The sequence below is a fragment of the Trachurus japonicus genome, chromosome 14 (assembly GCF_045865225.1).
Source record: "Trachurus japonicus isolate A0001 chromosome 14, Traja_1.0".
Lineage (NCBI taxonomy): Eukaryota > Metazoa > Chordata > Actinopteri > Carangiformes > Carangidae > Trachurus > Trachurus japonicus.
This window is the reverse complement of record NC_140920.1, coordinates 14,910,637-14,933,480: the sequence shown is the minus strand read 5'-3', so window position 1 is coordinate 14,933,480 and position 22,844 is coordinate 14,910,637. Positions and strand designations below refer to the sequence as shown.

At 42.2% G+C, this 22,844-nt stretch overlaps 2 protein-coding genes across 7 annotated transcripts in view; one reads left to right on the top strand and one right to left on the bottom strand.

The window, feature by feature from the left end:
- The window catches only part of LOC146974478 (leucine-rich repeat neuronal protein 4), a 236,219-nt gene that overhangs the window by 11,273 nt on the left and 202,102 nt on the right, over positions 1-22,844 (bottom strand). The window lies entirely within an intron of this gene.
- The window catches only part of ltbp3 (latent transforming growth factor beta binding protein 3), a 34,137-nt gene continuing 15,021 nt past the window's right edge, over positions 3,729-22,844 (top strand). For all 6 annotated transcript variants that reach the window (XM_085797914.1, XM_085797912.1, XM_085797913.1 and 3 more), the window contains exons 1-8: positions 3,729-4,512; positions 18,901-19,167; positions 19,276-19,442; positions 19,536-19,641; positions 21,609-21,695; positions 21,904-22,020; positions 22,169-22,324; positions 22,464-22,556. In XM_085797914.1, coding sequence (XP_085654040.1) covers positions 4,275-4,512; positions 18,901-19,167; positions 19,276-19,442; positions 19,536-19,641; positions 21,609-21,695; positions 21,904-22,020; positions 22,169-22,324; positions 22,464-22,556 — 1,231 coding nt within the window. In that variant the 5' untranslated portion in view covers positions 3,729-4,274. The remainder of the gene's footprint in view (positions 4,513-18,900; positions 19,168-19,275; positions 19,443-19,535; positions 19,642-21,608; positions 21,696-21,903; positions 22,021-22,168; positions 22,325-22,463; positions 22,557-22,844) is intronic.

The following is a 22,844-nucleotide window of genomic DNA, read 5'->3' as shown; positions in this document are numbered from 1 at the left end:
ATAGGTACTGCTGCAGAAGCATTTCTGAAGCTGCTTATTTACATATAGCTAATCTGATAGGAATTTGATAAACTGCTCTCACTAACTTATACCCAGTTGATGCTAGGCTTGGATTGGTTTATGACATCAAGTTGAAGTAATTGCTGTAGAAGACACTAAAGCACAATATATCTACATTTAATACACTTCACTTGCTGAATACTGGATACAGGGACTCAATTTATTGTCTAATTGTTCTGATCTTAAAACTTTAAAATTGCAATTTTTTAAATTAAAGGTGTACAGAAATGGCTGTTTGTCCTGTTTGTCACGCCGAGTTGTCACGAGCTGCAACACGAGTTTACCCGAGTAAGGAAAACGAATTTGATTGGTCGTTATCGAGCGGGCGGGATATTCAAAGCTTGGGGCGAGCCCGAGCTCTGTGTGTGTGTGCGTGTCTCAGACGTTTGAATGACGGATGACGGATCCAATATCAGTGGCTGATGAATCGTGTACAGGCTGACGTATAATCCGTGCGCCTGCATTATCCAATGCGGAAAAAAACAAACACACTTTCAGCCCGGATTTACTCAAAAATAGAATTTTGCACAAGGTTTGGCCTACATCGTCTAATAGATGAGTTATTACACTCATTTTATGACCCAGAGTGGGCTCAAATTCAATTTTCTTTTCTGCACACCTTTAACACAGGTTTACTATTTTTTTCTGAGTTTAAATTCAGAACTTCAAGAAAAAAAAAGTGTTAATGGCACTAGTCCTCTTCTTTACAGTAATTCACACCTCATTATCTGTACTTTGTTTTGGTAAATTACCTGGGATGGAGGCATGTTCACCAGTCTGCCTAATTAACATAAGGGGCCCGCCCACTTACAAGATGGCGGAGATAGCTACATGGTGTCTTTAATTTCTGCCACTTACAACAACAACAACAAAAACATTTGTTTTCGCCTGCGTAGGCCTTTGACAAAGAAAGACCAGAGGACAAGCTACTGACCATGGAAACGACAGCTCAACTCCTGCTGGACCGTGGAAAACAAACAAACATCAAGCTAAGTTTTACCTGCTACTGGTGCACTGCACTCTTTCCCGGGCTTCCTCGGCTCCACTTTGATGTGGAACAGATTTCTCTTTCCCTCCTTGTGAGTAAGGACTACATGTCAAATGACAAAATGACAAAATGTGTTTTTATTAGTTTCAGCTAACGCACTTAGCTTAATTACCGATTAGAATGTGTAGGCAAATGTTGCTATGGTTGTTGTTGCTATAGTTTCCAACTGTCTGCACTCCTGTTTAGCATCACAGTGGTGCTAACGCTGGCTAACGGTTAGACAATGGCGTTGTAACAAATCTTACTTAGGCTATTATACATTATACATTAATATATAATGATATATTATACTTGTATATCCCTTACTAATTACCTTTACTTACTTATTACTAAGGGTTAAGTTACCTCGTGCACCTTGCTGATTGACATGTGGGGTCTGGAGCGGGAGCGGGGTTTTGTTTACGTGTGAGATGAAGGTGGGCGACATCTAGTGGCAGTGTGTGTGTGTGTGTGTGTGTGTGTGTGTGTGTGTGTGTGTGTGTGTGTGTGTGTGTGTGTGTGTGTGTGTGTGTGTAGATAATATATATTAGGCAATGTCTATGGTGACTGTGACCTACAATTTTTTTTTTGCTGTTCACCTCATATCAAAAGTAGGCTAAGGTTTGAATAGAAGAGTTTTTGCTCTGATGTGTAATTCAGACTTTTTATGACGTGGTGCTGATACTAGATTCTGAGTTTAACAGACAAAGTTCCTTGTGTCTGACAGCTGGTTTTGTAATAGCCTCGTATATTTCTGTTTGTCATTATTGTCTGCTGCAGTGAGTAATGCTAAGGTTTCAGTGTTAAGAGGGAAAGTTATTATTCTGTACTAGTATTACTCAGGGATTGTTTATGAATGTGACCTGCAATCTGTGTGTGTGTGTGTGTGTGTGTGTGTGTGTGTGTGTCTTGGCAGCCTCTGATGCACTGATGGTGAGTAGCAGAGGCAGAGAGAAATGCGAGAGTGGCCTGTGAACTCTCTGTCAGCCCATGCAGTCATTTCCTCAGCGACTGAAAGTAAACACTCTCACGTTTTGGAGAGGAAGTGACTCAACTCTCTTTGTCTCTTTCTTACTTTCACCTCCTTTGCCCATCTGACCCCTGACACTGGCTCGCCCACGAGATCCGTACAGTTTTCACAACTCAACGTTTTTTTTAGTAGCACATTCATTTTCCCCACAGTGTATGACAGGAATGAAATTGAGTTTTGCTGTTGAGGCCCTCTGTTGTCTAGACATTAAGCTTCTGTGTCATTCAGAGTGGACATAATCAGTGTTATAAGCACAGTTACAAAAGTATGTCGCAACAATAGAAAGCTGAAAAAGTGCTTTGGTTAAAAGCTCAACAGATAAAACTGAAAGCACAATAAGTCTGTACAATAGTGTATGTGGATATCAGTTTTGAGGTTTCTCAAACTTTATTCACCCTGGAAAAAACTGATTTTCAGAATTGAGGCTTTTAACTTTAATTTGTTTGGAAAGTTTTGCTTAGAGGAAAAATTGATTGGAGACTTTCTTGTTTAAATTGAGTGTTTTTCTTCTTGATTGTTGTATCATGATAGTAGGCTATTTTAAACAAATCAGGTGACAATATCACCTAGAAATGCTTGGAAAGGGCCACATGTGTGATTGATTTCGTTTGAGCATAATATAGCCTACAGCAGTGATTCCCAAACGGTGTGCCGTGGCACACTGGTGTGCCGTGAGGCAAGTCCAGGTGTGCCGTGGGATTTTGTGACAACCATACATTATTATTGCAATATACAACTACACAAAAAATAATTATTTTTAATTTACTATCAGTACTTTGTATGCGCTCATTTCATAATACAGAGGCAAACTCTATACAAACAATTCTTTAAAAAAAATCCTCAAAGAGAACCCCATATTTCGCACAATATGTTTCAATGCTGATCAATCTGTAGGACCATGGACGGTTATTGTGACCTGTCTGGTTTAAATGGTTGTATTGCTGCTTTGATGAAGCCTAATTTGATAAAGTTTCAAATTAATCTTTGAAATATTTCGTTAATAAATATGATTTTGTGAGTAATGTAGACTAGTTGTCTTTGTCACATTTTATTTGGCATTATTAAATAATTATGCACATTTACAGATATTTTACATGATATAAGTGATAACACGTGTTATGAAGGCTATTTTGAACAATTGGTGTGCCTTGAGATTTTTACTTGTCCTTTGGTGTGCCTTGGCCACAAAAAGTTTGGGAACCACTGGCCTACAGGTAGCACATCTGTAGTGACAGCATAGCATTATTGTTCAAACCTAAAGCAGTTTAGTTTGATCTTTTTATGTGAATAACACAAAAGACTAAGACAAAATAGCTGCACTGGAGTAAGCGCTGGTCTGACCTCAGTGATCCACACATCTTGTCAAGTTTTAATTGACATTTCAACTCCTGGGTTATTAACACTGAGCCGATCAGTGTGATCCTTTTCTTTTGTAAGCAGAGCAAAGAAACACAGAGGGGCACAAACAGACAGTCATTGATAAATCAGCATCCATAGCTCATCCCCACATTGTATTTCCACGTCGCCTAAACCCTCATCAGTACATCACTTTATATTTTTATTTCCAGACTGACGCACGCAGCTGTGCAGCTATGATTTGCAGAGCGGGGTCTGTGCGGGGGCAGCAGAAATAACCAACAAGGAAACCACTCTAAGCTTTGCTCCTGCGCCGCCTGGCTGGCCTGCCGCCAGGTTTCTCCAGAGAGGGTTGGCTCACCCCTTCTCCTCTCCTCCCTCTCCTCCCTTCTTTCTCTCCCAAACCCACATACGCACTCTCTCCTGCTCTCCACCAAAGCAACAGGCGAGGAGAAGAAGAAGAAGAAGAAAAAGAAAGAAGAGCCACAAAAAGCGAGGGGGCAACACTTTGGAAAACAACAGCAAAGAAGACAACGAGGAACTTCCGAAGATGCCAGACGTGTCAGTTTTACAGACGGATCACTCGGGCACACGAGGGAAGTGATTTTATTTTTGTTTTCCCTTAAGGAGAGAAAAACAGGAGGGAGGACGCGCTTCTTTTTTTTTTCCGCCGCATGAGACTCCCCCAAAAAAATCTGCCTTGGTTTTAACAAAGCAGGCGCGTTTGGAGCTGGAGCTGAACTCCTCAGCTTCTGAATTAATGTCCCCGGGTCTCTGTGGAGGGCACTGAAGGATGCCAGGATGCCCTCTCTGATCACCCATCTGCTTGTCATCTGGCTGAGCGTCCACAGGCTGGTGTGGTGCACGGAGCGCTCCTCCACACGGGAGCGCTTCAAGGTGGTCATCGCGCCCCTCATCTGCAAGCGGATCTGCCTGAAGGGACAGTGTCAGGATACCTGCGAGCAGGGCAACAACACCACGCTGATCGCGGAGAACGGGCAGGGGGCCGACACGCTCATCGGACAGGGCTTCAGGGTCGGTGAGTGACTGTAGCTGCAGAAACAATGCTGTATATTTATGAGGGGATATAACTAGGCCGCTGCGATTAACTAATAGTTCTCCCCTGACCACGGGGGTTTATAGTTTTTTTTTCTCTCTCTATAGAGTCCCAGCAGAGGTATAGAGAGGCCTGTTTGGTGGCTCATGAATGACTTTCTGCGGAAGTTGGCTGTTTGTAAATAGGCTATCACATGGGATGGAAAAAACCTGCATATCACAGATGATCAGAAAACAACTCACTATCACTATAAATCTGTTTATCACATAGTGCTGCTGAGTGCCACTCAGCTGCATTTCAGACAGAAAAAAAAACACTTGCGATTTGATAGTAATATGAACAGAAAATTGTCTTCACAAGAGAAAGGCCAGAGCACTGACTCATGCAGTCATTCCTTTCACTGTCTTTTATGGTTTCATTTTCAAGATATGTAACAATGCAACATGTTCCACACTTTCACCAACTGGTTAACTGGGGTTGAACCTTTAAGTTGACACCTTTAAACCTTTAACCTTTCAGTCACTGCAGCTTCCAGGACAGTTAAGTCCATACTGATTTGACCTCCATTGTATGGTGGAGTAAAGTTCAACAAAACAGACATGATCAAGAAGAGTAAATAGTAAATACTGTATCACGAAGTAAATAAATGTCTTTTCAGCTTCATCTTTATGAAAACTGTCAGATTTGAAGTGGTTATCATAAGCCAAACAATGACCACAGTAAAGCTCATTCATCGATGGCTTTATCTTGTTAAAGAGTACGATCCTCTTAAAGTCACACATCAATGTAATACCAGTTACTCATATTCATCATGAATTCATGACATTAAGATTTATGTGAAGTGGGTCTAAACTCTGCCCTGTAAATAAATAGGTGGTTAAAATGAGGTGAGATGGGTTTACCCTCCACTGCACTGTTGGAAAATGTTCCCATATTACACTTTAATTAGTGAGGCACGCCTCATTACATAGCTTATAAATGTTCGCTTTTGATCTATAGTTTTTGCCCTCAACTCCAGCGTTTGGTTGGCATGAGTGGAGCCTTTCTGTGCTGTATCAGATCAGCTGTGGTGAGACATGGAGCCTTGCAGTCTACGTCAGTCTCCGGCTCAGCGTTGGTTCTCACTGGTCCACTTTCCTCCTCCACAGTCAGAGATACACAACAAGACATGAGAAGTCCATGTGAGTCGAAAAACTAATATTGGAGCTTCAGCCTCTTACCGATGTTGCTGTAATGAACAGTGGTACTCTGCCATTAATTACAGGAAAATTAATTCTAATTTCTTAATCACCTTCTCATTTGCATGAGCAAATCCTTATTATAAGTCACTTTGCTTGTTTTTGTTTCACCAAAATATCTGAAAGTATACAAACTCCATTATCTTAATGAAAGTAGTACATTACGCTGCAGTGGTCCTGAAATAATAAATTATACACGATGACAGCATTTCAGAGGCAGCGGTACATGATGCAATAGCTTCATATTTCTACGGACATCTCATTGGTGCCAGAAGCATTTTCCATTTTCTTCTTTCTTACAAGAATAGAGCACAATCAACTGAACTGAACTTGGAAACTCATTTCTCTCTATCTTTAAAATCTTTTTCCACTACAATGTTAATTGTGTTTACCAGCCCCACTGGGTGATTACACTGGTTTTTATATCTGGAAATTTAAATGAGAATTTTTTAGATACAGTGTAACTTGAAAAATGAAAGAAACCTGCCTGATATGTATTTTGGCTGGAGGGAAACCAACAGAGAAGTCAGTCAGAATAAACCATATGCAAGTTATTGACTATGTTGCACGGTCGTGCTGCTTCTTAGAGTTATCACATTCAGTTTTTACAGTACAGAGGAGCTGTAGATGGTCGTACAGATGTGGCCTCTCCAGCTGCTTTCTTTAGCATGCCCATGTGGAAGTGAGCGGGCTGGATTTAATCGAGGTCAAGTGAATCTCACTTGTGGTGCCAGGACAGCACTCCTCCTCCTCCTCCACGGCATTGTGTGGGGTCAGAGAGTTGGCCTGGCCACCATGGCCTACCTATTTCTTCCTCCAGTTTTCTAGTGCTGTGTCACATGTTGGTGCTTCTGCTGCAAATAATTCAAGAAACACATTTTTAAATTCCAGGAATACCGCCTGGTGTTTGACGTTTGGTTTGGGTAGAGAAACTGTTCTCTGAAAACAGATCCTTGCTGAGTCGTACGCGTTTTTGCAGTAGGGAATAGTCAGTTTGACTTCAGCTTGGACAGGAGATGTGTGATGTTCAGTGTCAGGGCTGGAATGTGGTGCGGACAAGTGGAAATTTCTCTCCCCTGTGTTAAAACGGCCATGGCTATAGCAGCAACAATATGAAGACTTTTCCATATTTGAGCGGCCGTGACATCAGCAAAGCAAGGCCGAGCAAACCTGACCAAACTCAAGCCTTTGTTCAAGAGTAAAGTAGCTCCTGTTGACGAGTGGACGTGCAGAAATACCTTCAACATGTCTGTGTGAGTATATGCACCATTTTTAAAGTCATTGAAATAAATGTCTGCATTTGGATGAAGAAACAGTCAGTTTTTAGTGGTTATGTCAATCTAGGATCTCTGCCAACAGACCATCGTTTTAATGGCCATAACTTTGTAAGTAATAAAGAGAGAAACTTATTCATGGTATGCGCTCCACCAGGTGCCCACCACCTGGCACCACCAGTAGGAGTGTTTTTGAAAAGCATTTCTTACCTTCAGTGTGCAGGTTGACGTGACCTGGGACAACCTGCGGCAGTGTAGTCACACAGTAGTTTATATCTGCTCCTGCTCCATTGAGATATTCAGAAAATATTCATTTCCAACCCTGGGGGAATGTTTACAGGATTAAAACATTTAGTTAAATGACTATTCTCCCTGGGTTAAACAGCTGGAGAACAAACTGCGGAACATGTCAGTGTTGGCAGAGGTTTGTGCTTCCAAGGAGTTGTTTTGACTTTGTTTAATTTTCTGACCAGCTGCCGAAAACACAAAGCAGAGAAGAGCCAGATTTACTGGGTAGAATGACCAACAACTTGATAGCTTTAGCCATGCTATTAGCATGGTCCGTGACTTTAGTCCAAACCGAAATTTCTCAACAATTATCAGAGGGATTGCCATGAAATTTGATACAGACGTAAATTTCCCCATCTGGGGGCATTTTCTGCTAAAGATAGCAGCATGGAGGTGGTGTAAGTGACATGTGTTTGTGTGCTGAAAAACCAAAACAATCAGCCGAAAGACATAAGAACGCCTCATACTGTACATGCCGCTTTGAGCAACATCTTATTACATAAACATGTGATTCATTCTTAAAATAAGTGTATTGATTAAAGCTTTGCCTGGTCAATTGCCATCTGTTGTTAGAAGATTTATTTAATGACAGGCATAGGCCTCTTTATTTAAAAGAAAAATAACGTTAGTCATTTTTATTTCAATCAAATCTACATGTAAATTATGACCTGTTTGATCTGAACGGTGTGTGATTACACTGTCCCAGCCTGAGGCAGACAGACAGACAGACAGACAGACGACCACACAGATGTTAAGCAGAGCGGTTTCTCTCAGTCTGTCTACAAATCACCTGAATGACAGGCAGGCTTTGTACTTGTAACCCAGTTGAAAGAGTCTCTACTGAGCTGAAGCTCTGCACTCATTGTCAGACAAACAGTCAATGATTACACAATATCTGTTATGGTTAAATACATAGCAGTTAGAGCCAGCACTGCTCTATTTAATGTACAGTCTGAACAATACAACACAGCAGGTTATCCATGTAATCATTATTTTACACATGATCTCTGAGCTTTAGCATGCACTACAGCTCATATACCATGTAGTTACCAGATTAAGAAACTTCATCATCTTAGCTCCATAATTGAGTTCAGATATGTCAGATATGGGTCCGGTCACGTTTCCTGGGAAAAACTTCATAGATCTTCAGTGCATTTATGAAGTATTATTCTGTTGAAAGAAGAGCCTTCAGCTTAGCGCTCTGGACCAGATTTTCATTAAGGTTGTCTTTGAACTCTGTTCAGCTTGTCCTCTATTCTGACCAGTCTTCCCTGTCCTCCACTTGCCACACAACCACCACCATCCTTCACCATGGGATAGCAGCGGTGCGTGGTCCTCCAGGCAGGACTGTCAGAACCGAGGCCAGAGGTTCAATTTTGGTTTCATCCAACCACAGAATCTTGTTTCTCGCAGTACTTTTGGTGCTTTCTGCAAACTCCAAGCAGCTCAGGCCTCCATCTGGCCGCTCTTGCCCAGTTACTTGGAGCTGTGGCTGTTCCAAACGTCTTCCATTGAAGAATTACGGAGGCCACTGTGCTCTTCACAGTAGCCTCCCCCAGATGTGTGCCTCATCACAGTGTTGTCCATGGCTGACCATATATAGACAGGTGTGTTGACCTTTCCAAATCATGTCTATTGAAATTTCATTACCACAGGCTTTGAAACATCTTAGTTTCTGCTTTTCCTTTGCCCTCCATCCATTTTCCAGAACCGATGGGAATTGATGCATCCCAGACATCTCTCTTTTATTCTTGTGTTCCACATCATATCTATGCAAGTCATCATCAGGCTCTGAAGGGACTTAGGCAGAAGTAATGTTCATGTCAGCCATAAAAACATCTTACCATTTCTGTAACAGCTCAGTTATTGTATTGCACAGTATTCAGGAGGAGCCAGGAGAGATAAAAGAGGAAGAAGGGACGGGTGCATGGAGATATGGTTGGAAGCTGAGTTTGTAAGTTGTAAAAATCTGTAGAGTGAACTCTTGCATTCTGCTCCAATTGCTTGGACCTGAACCTCTTCACAGATGAACACCATTTCGTAATTATCCCCATGTGTTTTGCTGAGCAGAAATCCCACAGCCGACTGATTTTCTTCTTCTTTAGCACTAGAAATTGGCTGTAAATACATATAAGAAGAAGTAGGAGACAACTTGAGATGCTTTTTTTGCTCTTTGTAGACTGGCCGTTTTGTGTCTGTATGCGTCTTTTTCACACGTATAAAATGAAGTGTTTATTTATTCAAAACATAACAGTATCTGCACACATACACTGGTTGTTAAAATGAACACGTCTAATTTTTCCTCGCTGTTTGCAGCACAGAAGCATCTCATCCATCAGCCTTACTGACAGCAGCTGCTTGCCTGCCAGACAGTCCAACGAGCCTTATCTGTCCTCTAAGACTTCACAGCATCTCATCTTTAACAACGCTCCAGACATCCCGCCTGCTCTAGATTCTTGTCTTTTTCTGGAATAACTAAAAGCACAGGGGGAAGCGGGCTTATCATATCCCAGTCTGGGCTCGTCTCACCTAAAATGGGCATCATGAAAAGTGGATATGGCTATTTCAGGATTTCCCATGTGGTTCTGTATTTAGAGTAAAGTGACAGTAGTAGCCCTGTGGTTTGTTTTGGTTTTTCCTTGGCACAGGTCAGAGGTCCATGGGAGCCTGAAAATGAAGACAAGTCAGTCAAATACAGTAGATGGAGCCGGTTCTGCTTTCTCTCTGTTTAGGAGATGAGTTTATTTTACCTTTCAAAGCCCTCTGCTCTTACCCACACACTCTTCTTTCTCTTGTGCCAAGCTTTGGAGAAGGCGGTCTAACACGGGCAACCAAAAACCTGCAGCACTCCGGATTTTTGCCACAGGTTGGACCGAGCTCAGAGGCAAAGCTGGGCACGGCTCCTGTGCTCACACCCTCTCAAACAAAAAACGCACACACTTGGGGAAGCTCACAGTCACGTAAAACTTACTTATCCTGAACGCTGTGGTGAAATGCGCATCATGTGTCGGCAGGATGATCCTCAACCCCCTGTCAAGGATGTGTTTTTATATTTTTGGATGCGCATTCTGTCACCTCCCCCTGTCTATTTATGCATGCGGGGGAAATAATACATGGGGTTATTTGGGGTCCACAATCTTCATTAAGCTTTTACCACTGTTTTGCAAGTGGGACAACAAATGTGTCTTCAAAAACTGATATGAAAGAGCAGCCATAATGACAGGAACCAGGTACAAGCTGGGTTATAATACAAGACATTGTCCCTCTCAACCAGTCAGTCAGGCCAACAATGTGATAAAAGTTATAAAAACTATGCCTATGTAATCTTAAGGGTTTAAATTTCTCCATTACTTTTAGACTACATTTGGGGCAGCCACTCCCAGTTGTTGAAAAGGATTAAAGCCACAGTAATTTCTCTGCATTTACATTTGTCAACATTGCACCACAACACTCAGTCAGAGTGAAAATCCACATGATCCTACCAGGAGTTTTCCCATCGAATCAGACTCCGGCGTGTTGTGACTTCCTGTGGGCCAACAGCTAATTAGGTGGTGCAGGTTGCAAAAAGCATCACAGTAAATTAAACTAAGGAAACAAAGCAGCAATTAGAGGTATCTCTTTTTTTTTTTTGGACCGTCACAAGGGAACAGTGTGTATATTTGCATGCGTGTGTGTACCTATGTGTGTTTGGTGCTCAAGAGCAGTGTACTGAATCCAGCTCAAACAAACAGCCTTCTTTGCCATCTTTAACACTCTCCTCCCATTTGCTTAGCGAGGGGGAGAAATGGAGCAGTTATTTAAAGCTGCTCAGAGGAATGCGAGTGCTAGGGACTGCACCCACACCACGCAGGACCCTGTAGCTGTAGTGATTAGCCAGGGTAAACAGAATAACACAGCCTGTGCCAGCGCTGCCTTGCTGCCGTGGCCTGAGAGTGTGTGCAGCCTGCAGACATTTACCTGCTCCGCTCTTTCCGGCGCTGAGTGCTGAGTATCCCGCAGGGCAGGTATCTGACATAATCTCAGCAGAGCACTGTCAGCACTCCTCTACCTGCCTGCTCTCCGTGTCCTATAGCCACGGCTTTTAGACTGTCATTAAATGACATCATTCACATTTACGCCAAGATCCTGTCTGACTCTGGCTCTCCTTCCACAAACATCTCCGCCAGAGGGGTGTGACAGGGTAACATTGGATATGTGCCCACCCAAGAACTATTGAAACCACACCGCATATTTCCATGACATGTAAAAATCACGTTGTGCAAGGCAGCGTTTGATGTAGATTTGGATAATTGCAAACCTTCTCAGTCCGTCCTGATCTGTCTGACAATGGCCGCTCCACTTTCCTCTGGCGGAGTCAGCTCGTCGTCATCGTCCAGTTCCTGTGGGGTCAACAAACTGTTGTTTTAGGCTGACTGTGAGAGGTAATGAATGCCTTTTAGTGACAGTGGACGAAGGACGGCACTATTGTTTGGATAGCTGAGGCCGAGGCCGCTCAGTTTTTTTGGAGGGGGGTTGTTGCCGGAGCACGGAGATCTGCAGCGAGGAGGAGGAATGCGTACGCAGGTTTGTGTTTTCAAAAGGCAGTGATTATGTCATTTACTCCCATCGCCTGGCTCGGCTGCAGGAGACTGACCCATTTCGTACGATGCTCTTTCTCACTTCGTGTGGTATGTGGTCGCACAGTGCCAGTTGATGGTAGGCGTATTTGGGGATGCGGTTTCCTGCTTTGGAGCTGATGGTGAAGTGAGGAACGTCATACAATGATAGCCATTCCCCTATTCTCTTTTTAAACGGTGGTTTTAGTGGCATGTGTTTACTGTTTATGGGGCCCAGGCAGTGTTGTTTAGTCATGGTTCTCTAGGGTCATGAAAGATGGATGGCAGTAGTAAAACACTAAATATAGGAAACTCATTGAAATATTGAAGTTTAAATTTAAGTTTTGACAATAACATTTGATCAAACAACTGTGTGATGTGACAGGGCCACTCATAATGCTGAAACCAGTGGAAATAAACACCTGACTGGTTTGTTTTCCCAGAGTTCTGGTCACATATAGTCACATATAGTAACACAGTGAGTATCTGTATACAACAGACACGCTCAGAAAAGCTGAGTTTATTTTACATTTCCACCAAAAAAGGGCAAAAGGTATAAATCAACAGGTGGATAAAACTCAATAATTAGCACATGAGTCATGTGCTAATTATTGAGTTTTATCATGTGACATGACATCTTGTTTGATTTATCTAATGTTTACTGTGACTTTCTAGAGTATCCCCTAACAACCTCATGTTGACAAAAGATGCGTGATATGACGTCAATGATTGATAATGTACACACGGAACAATTACTATGTTTACTCGAGCAAGAAAATATGTTGGCGTGAATATATTTGGAAACTTTCTAAATTTAATCTGACATCATGATATAGTGCAGACATTGTGTTTGTTACAAGTCTGAATCTGCATCATGTATCACAGTCACTAGACTCCACTAGTGCAAACATGAGTCGTAGCGGTATCGAAATGCCTCGTCAACAAGATCATGTATCAGACCTGAAGACCAGGGGAATGATCGCATGTTGGCCCCAAAGTGTTTTTATATCTCTGACTGGGTCGGGTCCGACTGGGACTGAATAGTATAATGAAAGTGACTCAGTGAGCGTCATCACCACTGATTTGGGTGTCTGAATCTCGCAGTCTGGGCTCATTTCTATTTTTTGCCAAAAACATGAGTGTGTTTCAAAGAACGGCACGAATCGGGCCATTGTGTGGACTGCACGTTGAGAGATGATGTCTGCAAGCAGCTCTGGGTTCAGTGAGCTGAGGAGCGTTTCTACTGTGGTTTGTGGGGCTGTAATTTGTTGTTTTTGTGCTGGGAGGGTGCGGCTGCGGCTGAAAGGACGCCGTGGAGGGAGGGGGCTGTCGATGCGTCATCTCCAGACAGACAGCAGTGAGTGGGTGGGTGGTCACAGGCCACTCAGAGGGCAACTTTTTCTTTCTTTCTTTCTTTCTTTCTTTCTTTCTGTTTTTCTTTCTTTCTTTCTTTCTTTCTTTCTTTCTTTCTTTCTTTCTTTCTTTCTTTCTTTCTTTCTTTCTTTCTTTCTTTCTTTCTCTCTCTCTCTTTCTTTCTTTCTTTCTTTCTTTCTTTCTTTCTGTCTTTCTTTCTTTCTTTTCTTTGTAACAACATTTTTCTGTTAGCTGTTAGTAGTTATTGTCAGCTTGCAAAAAAAGAAAGAAAAGACAGACTCTATGGTATAATTTTCCTGTTGACAGTTATTACCCATAATTTCCTAAAAATATGTAACATGCTGTCTTTTGAACTGTGTCCTGTTACTTACACTAGGTGTGCTTATTTAGTCTTTGGGGAATGTACAGTATGTTTTTCCTTAAAGAAAAAAAAAGTGTCTGGGAATCGCAGTAATCCCACTGAATCGTCACACTTTCTGCTCTCTGGATTTTACATCTCTCCTCCGCTCTGCTTCTTTCTGCTTTATTCTCTCACTCTCCCAGATATATGATCTCTTCCTTCTACCATCTCATGCTGCGAGGAGATCTGTCTTTCTCCTCTGTGGGTGAATCATGACATGATGAAGAAGGAGCTCTCACTCATATGTCACTTGAAACACTCGGACGAGAAGTGCTCGAAGACAAAGACTTTGTTCCCTTCCTCCTTCTTTCTCTCTTTTGTCGGTTCGCTCCGCTCTTCTACTTGGAGTGAGCGCCGCATGGGAAAATTATATGCCTCCAGACTGTCTTGGAACGTACCTGCAAGCTGACGTTCAATATTAAATTAGGTTTCAAAGGCATGACAGCAAAGGATATAGTCGACTTTGAATGTTTTCTTAGCTTAACTGAGGCCATATATGGGAAAACTGCGGCTATATATTTAAAGGCAACACAGAGTGTCTTCTTTCAAATAGTTATAAAGTGATCAAATTACCATTTTATGCCACAAATGAGAGATTGAGATTTTCTTAAACGGGGCCATGTGGAAAATGAGCTTCATGATATCATAAGTGCTTCACATGCACAAGCCCCAGCCTCCACTGTTCAGCCTGTTGTTCATGCCTCACATTCACTCAGACCACCAAATAACTCTTAGGTGCATCTGATTTTTAATAACACACCACCTCTCGTCTCAGGAATGTGTTAGATGCGTAAAGGCGAAGGTGTGGTTCAAAACAGAGGCTGGCTGCCTCTGCGACGCTGAGTCGATGAGTGATTTTTGAATCATAAATTCAGCTAATGAACTTTGAGGCAAAGAAAATCCACTGGAAAGTAAAAATCCTTATGATCTCAGCTGTAAAGCTTTATGCTCTTTTCGGTATGTAATGTGGTGCGGTCACCTAACCACAGCGGCTCTCCAGGAGACAGTACAACCTCCAGTTAATAACTCTCTCACATACACACACACACCCATTCACAAACTAGATCTGCAGAAATCATTAGCCCATGCATTGCCAGTATGGCTTCAGCTTAACTGATGGAGGTGGATGTGAAGGAGGAGTCACTGTATGTTATTGCAGTGCACACATTACAGTATTCAGCCCCCTGGAGCTCAGAAGACAAACAGGAATGAGATGGATAATTTAAACAGAGTCCGTGTAATCGGACATGAAGCGCATTAATGACAACTGTTGTTGTTCCTACAGTGTTATTGATTGAAATTGCAAAGAAAACATCATTGCAGTTTTTAAAAAAGTGGTTTCAGCCTTAATTCTGTTTGAAAAAAAAAGAAGAAAAAAGACTGGTTAGGTTTGGGACATTGTTTTATTTTTCCATTCAGCCAGACAGACTAATGGATGTTTCTAATAGCTCTGTGCAAAGCTTGAATTTATGCCCAACAAGCACAACAGGCGAGGAAAGACACAACTTTCATCATCTGGAAGCTTTTATTTTTGTTCCTGAGTATCTTGAATAGTCCTCTATAAATTAAATAAGTTATTGTTTGAATGTATTAATATAGCAAACTAATTATGTTGTAAATTGAATTGCATATAGAAACAAACATTTAGGAAAGAATATAATAAATGAAATACAGTACAAGAAAAGTCCAACAGGAAAAGATGAGGGGAATTAGATCATCTACAATAACAAGGTTTGTTTCTATAATAAATATACATCAAAACATCCTATTAACTGTTGAAGTCTACAGTTTCCTCTCATGTTGCTCCCATAATGAAATTAGATGTTTTATAAATAATGTTACATAACTTCCAAAAGGCAGGCATCTGACAGACTTTCAGAGTTGTATTTCCCAACATGTGCCTGGATGTGCTGTTGAGGCCAAAAACATGTCCCACATAAAGCAAAAACACAATACAAATGTCTGTCCAACATAAAAATCCCCCGAAGTCGAGCTCCCTTTCATAGCAAGACTATTTACTTTTCTTTTCTTGTCACATGTGAAACGGATAAAACAGTGATTTTCCTAAATGTCAAACAAATGCACTTGATTTTTAAAAAATCAGATTTATTGTTTCCATGGAACTCTTATCATTGTATGTGAGATGTATCTGTCTTATAAGTGTGATTGTGATTGCACTAACCTGTGTGTGGTGCTATATGGTCGAGTTGAAATAACATCATCTTAATTTCATTATAACAGTGGGTGTTACCTCACATTAAACTCAGTGTGCTCCAGCCTCCAGGTGAGCGAAACATTTACTAAATAGGAGAAAGAGAGAGTGCCATCTCCTCTCCATTTCCCCCTCCTACCTGTAATCAGTAGAGTAGTCGAACACTTAGTAGTAAAAGCTCAAACTACAGTGTTTTTGTAATAGAAATCACTCCTCCCTGAGGCTGCCTTCAGATAATTACAGTCAAAGTGATATAATTTTAGTCTAGACAATGCCTGTACAAACTCTGCGCCTGAACGTCTTCATGGAAGCTCTTTGATCAGATTGTACTTGGCTCTGTGTGTTGTGTGGCACCACACTGGGCTTCTTCTGACATCAAAAGGTTTCATTCACACGACGACCCCCGCCCTTGTTCCCACCCAAGAAACATAAGCCAAATGTGTAATATGATTTCTCCCTGAAGCTTTTGTGTTCATGAGTTACACCGGTGTTGAACTGACCCTGACTGCGCTGCGCTCTCAGTCAGACACCTTCCCAGCCAGACGAGGCCTCGGCCCAGACTTTTCCTTCCATCGTCTTTCCAGCCTCTGTGGGTTTAGATTGTGTAATCACGCTTGGAAAAGAGGTTCTTTTCCTGTCTTTCTTGCGTCTGCAGTCCCAATCTCCAACCCCCGCATCTTTCCCAGTTTCCTCTCTTTTCTAAATCCAGTTACCGAGACAAAATCTGAACTGTGGAAAAACTCCCTTATGTCAGAGAAAGTCGAACAAAGTTGAGTCGTGAGTCCTCAGTCTGTGCTGCTCGCCTACTATTTCCTGAGTCGTCCAATCCAGCCTGATTGCTAGTGCGAGTGGTTATAGACCACGGTCACACGGTGGTCGACAGTGGGAGACAGCCTCTTTAGTATCCATCAAGTTTGGATTTAAATATTTTTGTACCCCACTAGTTTGCTTTTTTATTGAAGTCCTTTAATTTTTCTGCCTGACTTTCACTCTTTGAGGATGTCCCTGCTGTGTTGAAAGTGATCTAGTCTCCTAATTACGCCGCAACCCAGACTCCCTGGCTGTCCGCTCCTAATTACTTCCATGTGTGCACACTTGGCTCAGCAGCAGAAAGAGGCCTCCTCTCCTCTCCTCTCCTCTCCTCTCCTCTCCTCTCCTCTCCTCTCCTCTCCTCTCCTCTCTTCTCCTCTCTTCCTTCTCTACTCCCCTCTCCTCCTTCTCTACTCCTCTCTCCTCCTTCTCTACTCTCCTCTCCTCCTTTGTTTCTTCTCCCGAGTGTGTTTGTCTGAAAAGTTCTCAATGAATCTCTAGTGGTCAGCGTCATTGTTTTGGTAGCTCCAAATAGCAGCAAGATTATAACCAAAAGTGTTCAGACCTAAAAACAGCCATCATCATGATAGTGAGCTGCACAGAGAGCTTGTGTGTTTACTGGTCAGGGCAGTTTGTGACGAGCTGTAGTGGAAAATACCGAATTTACCAGGAGGGGGGAAAAACACTGTGCTTTCTCCCCTAAACCGGCCTTGGTTTTGCAGTCGTAGTATTTGACGCAGTAATGAGAGAAGCAGAAGTGGTAATTCAGTGAATAGAAACCGACTCATACAATTTGACTATTTATGTCTTCATGATGCTATAGCGCTGGACTTTACTGCTACGTTAGGATGCAGAGTTGATGCAAGAGGGATGATGGATGTGAAGGAAAGTGTAGCAAGGAGGAAGAACACCTGCTATATATTATTTGAGATTGAAAAATGTCCTTAGTCCACAGCATTATTACAGAAGGAAACCTCTGGATATTTATGTGAGAAGCTGGACTGAGGAGAAACTTTTTTTTATTATGATTTCACAGTTTTGGGAAATTAGCTCTGTCTATTTTTGTTGGAGCATCAGACAAGAAAATACTGGTACATACCATTCTCTCATGTGTCTATTAAAGATCAGGCCAGCACATGCTTAGCTTAGCCCAAATACTGGAATGAGGAAACGGCTAGCTTCACTTTGTCGAATTGGTAACCAAATCTGCCTAATCAACACGTTACACCTCTGTTTGTCTAATCCATGTAGAATGGTAATTTTGCCATTTTAGATGGGTTGCCTGGAAACTATTCCGACCTAAATAGTTCTTTAATTAGATATTTAGTGATCAATAAAAGGTTCTTCTTTTTGTATGGCTGTTTGTAATGTTATTTAGGGCCATAGCCTTTTCTAGAGTTTCACTCCTTTCATTAAATGAGCATGGTTTTTGTAGAAATGTGACACTAAAGCTCAAGGCTGCTGTCTGTTTATTTGTCTGTTTATTTATCCACCGTTCCTTCATTAACTGTCTTAGCGCTGCTGCATTACTGTTGGGTTTCAGTTTTCTCTCCCTGGATTCATCACTTACTTGCGGTTTTTCCTCTGCTCTCTCGCTTTCTTTTTCCTCTGATTGTTCTATTGTGGGAATTTCAAAACCAACTGGACTTAAAATAAACACAATGGGAGACCCAATAAAACCGCGCCGAACACTGTATACGCCATGAGCCTCCCTCCAGCCAGCGAGCTTTCCCATAGACCTGAAGATCTTTCCCATATGTCAGAATGGAGCTGTTAAACACATCAGTGGCATTACCTGCCTCTCTGCTCAGACACTGCTGCCGACTGGCTGCAGGGACCTGTTAGTCCGTCAAGCTGGTGTGACTTTTACAGTGGTACAGTTCACAGTGAATATTTTACGTGGCCCTGCTCATGCTACAAACCGTTGTGACCGTCTGCCATGTTGGTGTTATGCACGACTAAGTCATCAGGCTGTTCACGTGACCATATCAACCTCAGTCTGCCTCTGAATAAATGAATCTCAATCAGCATCATCATCATCATCTGACTATGTGATTATATTCTTGTGTTGCTCACGTTTATAAGTTTTTTCCCCATCCTTCTCATCTATGAACTGTTGACCTCGGCTTGTCTCCTCCTGACAGCTCTCTCCTCTCTCTCTCTCTCTCTCTCTCTACAGTTGTGTGTCCCTTGACGTGTATGAATGGAGGAGTATGCAGCTCGAGGAAGCACTGCCTCTGCCCGCCGGGCTTCACCGGTCGCCTCTGCCAGTTTCCACTCCAGCAGACACAGCAAGCACAGGCGGCGCGAGGCAACAAGCAGCCCGTCTACCCAGTATCTCTGAAGCCAGACGTCCACAAACTAGTGGAGCAGTCAGTAATAGGGCGTACCCAGATGACGCAAACGACGTCAGTCTTCACCCTTCCGGGGCACCACTCATCTGAAGGTAGCTCAGCTTTGTTTCAGCATCTCGCAGCAGTAGGTCGGTTTTCAGTAATGGTGCAAATGTGTTGAATAACGTTCCTCCGATTTCTCCCTTTTTTCTCAATTTCAGTGCAGATTAATGTGCGTGTGCACCACACACCGGACACCTCCGTAGTCATTCAACCTCTCGACCAATCAGACGTCAAGCCTCCTCACAAGACGGGGAGTCAGCGCATGATCCCCACGCGGCACAAACCGAAGGGGCGCTGCTTCCAGGAGACGACGCCCAAACAAGCTGTGAGTTACGGCGCACGCTCATGTGTTGACGTTGAACCTGTCGTCTCCTGTTATGTTGTTACAGTAACTTCTCTCTGTCTCCTCTGGCCTCAGTGCAACAGCACCCCACTTCCTGTTCTGACCAATCAGGAGGATTGTTGTGGCAGTGTGGGGAATTCATGGGGACAAAACAAGTGTTATCAGTGCCCCAAACTACCAAGTGAGTGACGAAGCACCTAAAGCACCTTTAATTGTTCATTATTTAATTTTCAAGTAGCTCTAAACCACTTTATCCAGCTCAGCTTTATATTCAGAAATGAAACTACATCAAATTGTTTTTCTCACAATAACCTTTAGAGTTTCATCCCATCTTCATCTTGTGTGTTCTCGGGAACAAATTATGGTTTATCGTGCCAAAAATGTCAGGCATTCCCAGCAATTTATACCTCCAACCTTATGAAATTACGGCCCTGGATTAAAACAATCACTTCCATACCTCTTTAAAAATGCTTGAATGTGTACATGAAAGTTAGTGGCGAGGTGGGGAAGGGAGTGTGTCAAACGCTGGGGAAGGAAAAGAAAAACGGAAGAAATTACAGGAATTGCACACACAGACAGTGAGACAGAAAAAGAGAATGTGGAAAATAACCCTCTACTTAAGCATGTTCCTATGGGCCTGCCCAGTGCAGGACTGTCATCACATTGCTGAAGATTGAATTTCAAGAAAATGTTGGCTACTCACGTTTTTCCACTCTGCTATTATTCCGCCGCTCAGTTCTGACTCGGACAATGCAGCCTTTGACAAAAAAAAAAAAGACAACCTAATACTGTGCGTCTGGTTGGTCTTTAGATAACTGGATTTCTGCCCAGAGTGCTGCCTGTTTTTGTTACGTTCATATCCATTTATAGGGTCCTCTTTTTTTAATGAAAACGGCTGGAGTAAGCGGTGCTCCTTTTTTCATTGAACTTTCTTACTGTTTGTGTGAGTGCTGTCTTCCCACAGCTCTCTAATAAAACTGCCTTACACGTTTTTTACTCCCTCATGGAAAATTGGACATTCTTCTGTGTTCGAGATTCAAGGCTCCTTTAGGGGGGGAGAAAAATGGCATGAGCGAAAACCTCATGGAAGACTTTTCCAGTCTGGTCTCTGACAGGCTTTGTCTCATCATAGCCCATAAAAATAACTGTCAGTAGAAAAAAAAAGGTGTTAAAGGACTTAACAAACAAGTTATTACACATGAACTGATGAGTGTTAGCGAAGCAGGTAGGTGAGCTTTTTCTGGGTTGCGTTTCTTTTTTTCTTTTTTTTTGCTAAACTAAGCTAACCTCCAGCTGGCTGTGGCTTACATTGAACACAAAGGGTTATAAATCTTGTCATCTAACTCTAGCAGCAAGAAAATAAATGTACTTTATTTCTCAAAATGTCAAATCTCTGCTTGTCAGATTTGGCTACAGTAGCTAAACACTCCCATACTGTAACAGCATCATTGCCAAACATATGGTGCTGCCTTTGTATTATGACGATATGTAATAAAACTGAATGTGTTGCTTTTACATTATTACTAATATAAATGATAAAGAAATTGTTTGCCATATTTACTTCTACTTCTTCTACAGTCTGGTTATATCAGTTTTAGAAACATTTGTGGGTTTTGATTTTAACTTTTATTTGTTGTTGTTTTTTTAATTACCTTAACCATAAATCTCTTGCTCCACACTTCTTTATCTGAGTCTCAGCAGTTCAACAAATAACTATATCCATCTATACAGTCACTAAAGCCCCATAAAGGTTTTTTTTTTATTTTCATTTTTGTTGCTGTGAGTATAAATGGGGAGTAGCTTTCACTGTGTCAGGGTTTGGTTGTACACATTAGGCACCTCTGTTTTGCAAGTCGTTTTGCAGAGGATTGAGGAAAACATACTGTGTGTGCTTAAAGACAAGTTTCCTGATATTGTTTTTATTGATATATTATTAATCACTTTATACAGACTGGCTGATTTAAGCCACTTTGCTATTATTGAATTACTGAGGAGGGGTTTTACAGTTTTATTTTGGTTTGTATCATCCAATATAAAGTACGGATCTCTCTCTGTAGCTGCAGCTCTTCTCTCGTCATTAACAGTATTTCACTTGTGCTTTTGTCACATCCTTCCCTCCGTGCTTCACCACGTCTTCTCCTCCCTCAGATGCGTCAGTCAAACAGACCATTGTGGAAGACTACGGCTCCACCTGTCCACAAGGCTATAAAAGATTCAACAGCACTCACTGTCAAGGTAACACAGGCAGGATGTAGCTCGTAACTAGAACAGAATTAGAGCTAGAAGTGAAGTTGGGGTTTGTTTCCATCTTCTATGAGTCTTTTTCTATTTACTTGTGTAATAAAACTGCCCCATCACATGCTTTCTGACCAGATATCATCCTTGACAGTATATCAAAAACAACCGTTGTATTTTTTTTTTACCCCACCTCTCGACCTTGAAGATATCAACGAGTGCTCCATGCAAGGCGTCTGCCAGAACGGAGACTGTCTGAACACACTGGGCAGCTTCAAATGCTCTTGTAAGCCGGGTACGTTGCTGGACAGGAATCGATGCGTTGGTGAGTTAGCGCCCTTTCTTGTTTCTCTCTCTGCTTGAGTGTCCACTTGACATTGAACGACATTAAACATTTGTTTGAAAATGGGATTCCCATCTGTTCTGTCAAAGCGGATCATTTCCACATGAAACTCTTTTGTCTCCTCTTTCAGAGTCTCCAGCCGAGCAGGGCCACTGCTTCCGCATGGTGTCCGAGGCCAGGGGCTGCGAACACGCGCTGCCGACCCTCCACACCCAGGAGGTGTGCTGCTGCACGGTGGGCAAAGCCTGGGGCCGTAACTGTGAAAGATGTCCTCAGGTGGGCACAGGTGAGTCGACGGAGAATCGGATGGTTACTTGCTGAGCTTTTAGCCGATAGGATATCCGTAGTCGCAGTTCATCATATGTGAGCTGTCATGTTGTAAGGTGAAATAAGCATCATGTCTTCTTCCTCTGTGTGGTTTTCAGTGGCCTTCAGTAAGATCTGCCCTGCTGGGAAAGGATACTTTCTCCAAAATATCAGAGAGACCGTCATCTTCCCCGGTAAACCAAACAAGGAAGGTGAGTAACAGTCGCTAAGAGACCTTTGTACGTTTGTATGTTCATGTAAATCTCTAGAGCTAGACTGCAGCTCTGTATTACTACCTACTGTTGTAACATGTTATGTCAAAATCTCATAAGGAAAAAAAACAATAAAAAAATAAAGTATGACGAAGATAATGTATTCTGTGGTAACGGGGGCGGGACTAGATAAGCTTTTGCTTCTCCCGCTTTCCCTTTCGGCCATGTGTATTGTATTATTTGAACTAAGATGTTTTCTGATGATGATGATGATGATCTAAATTGACA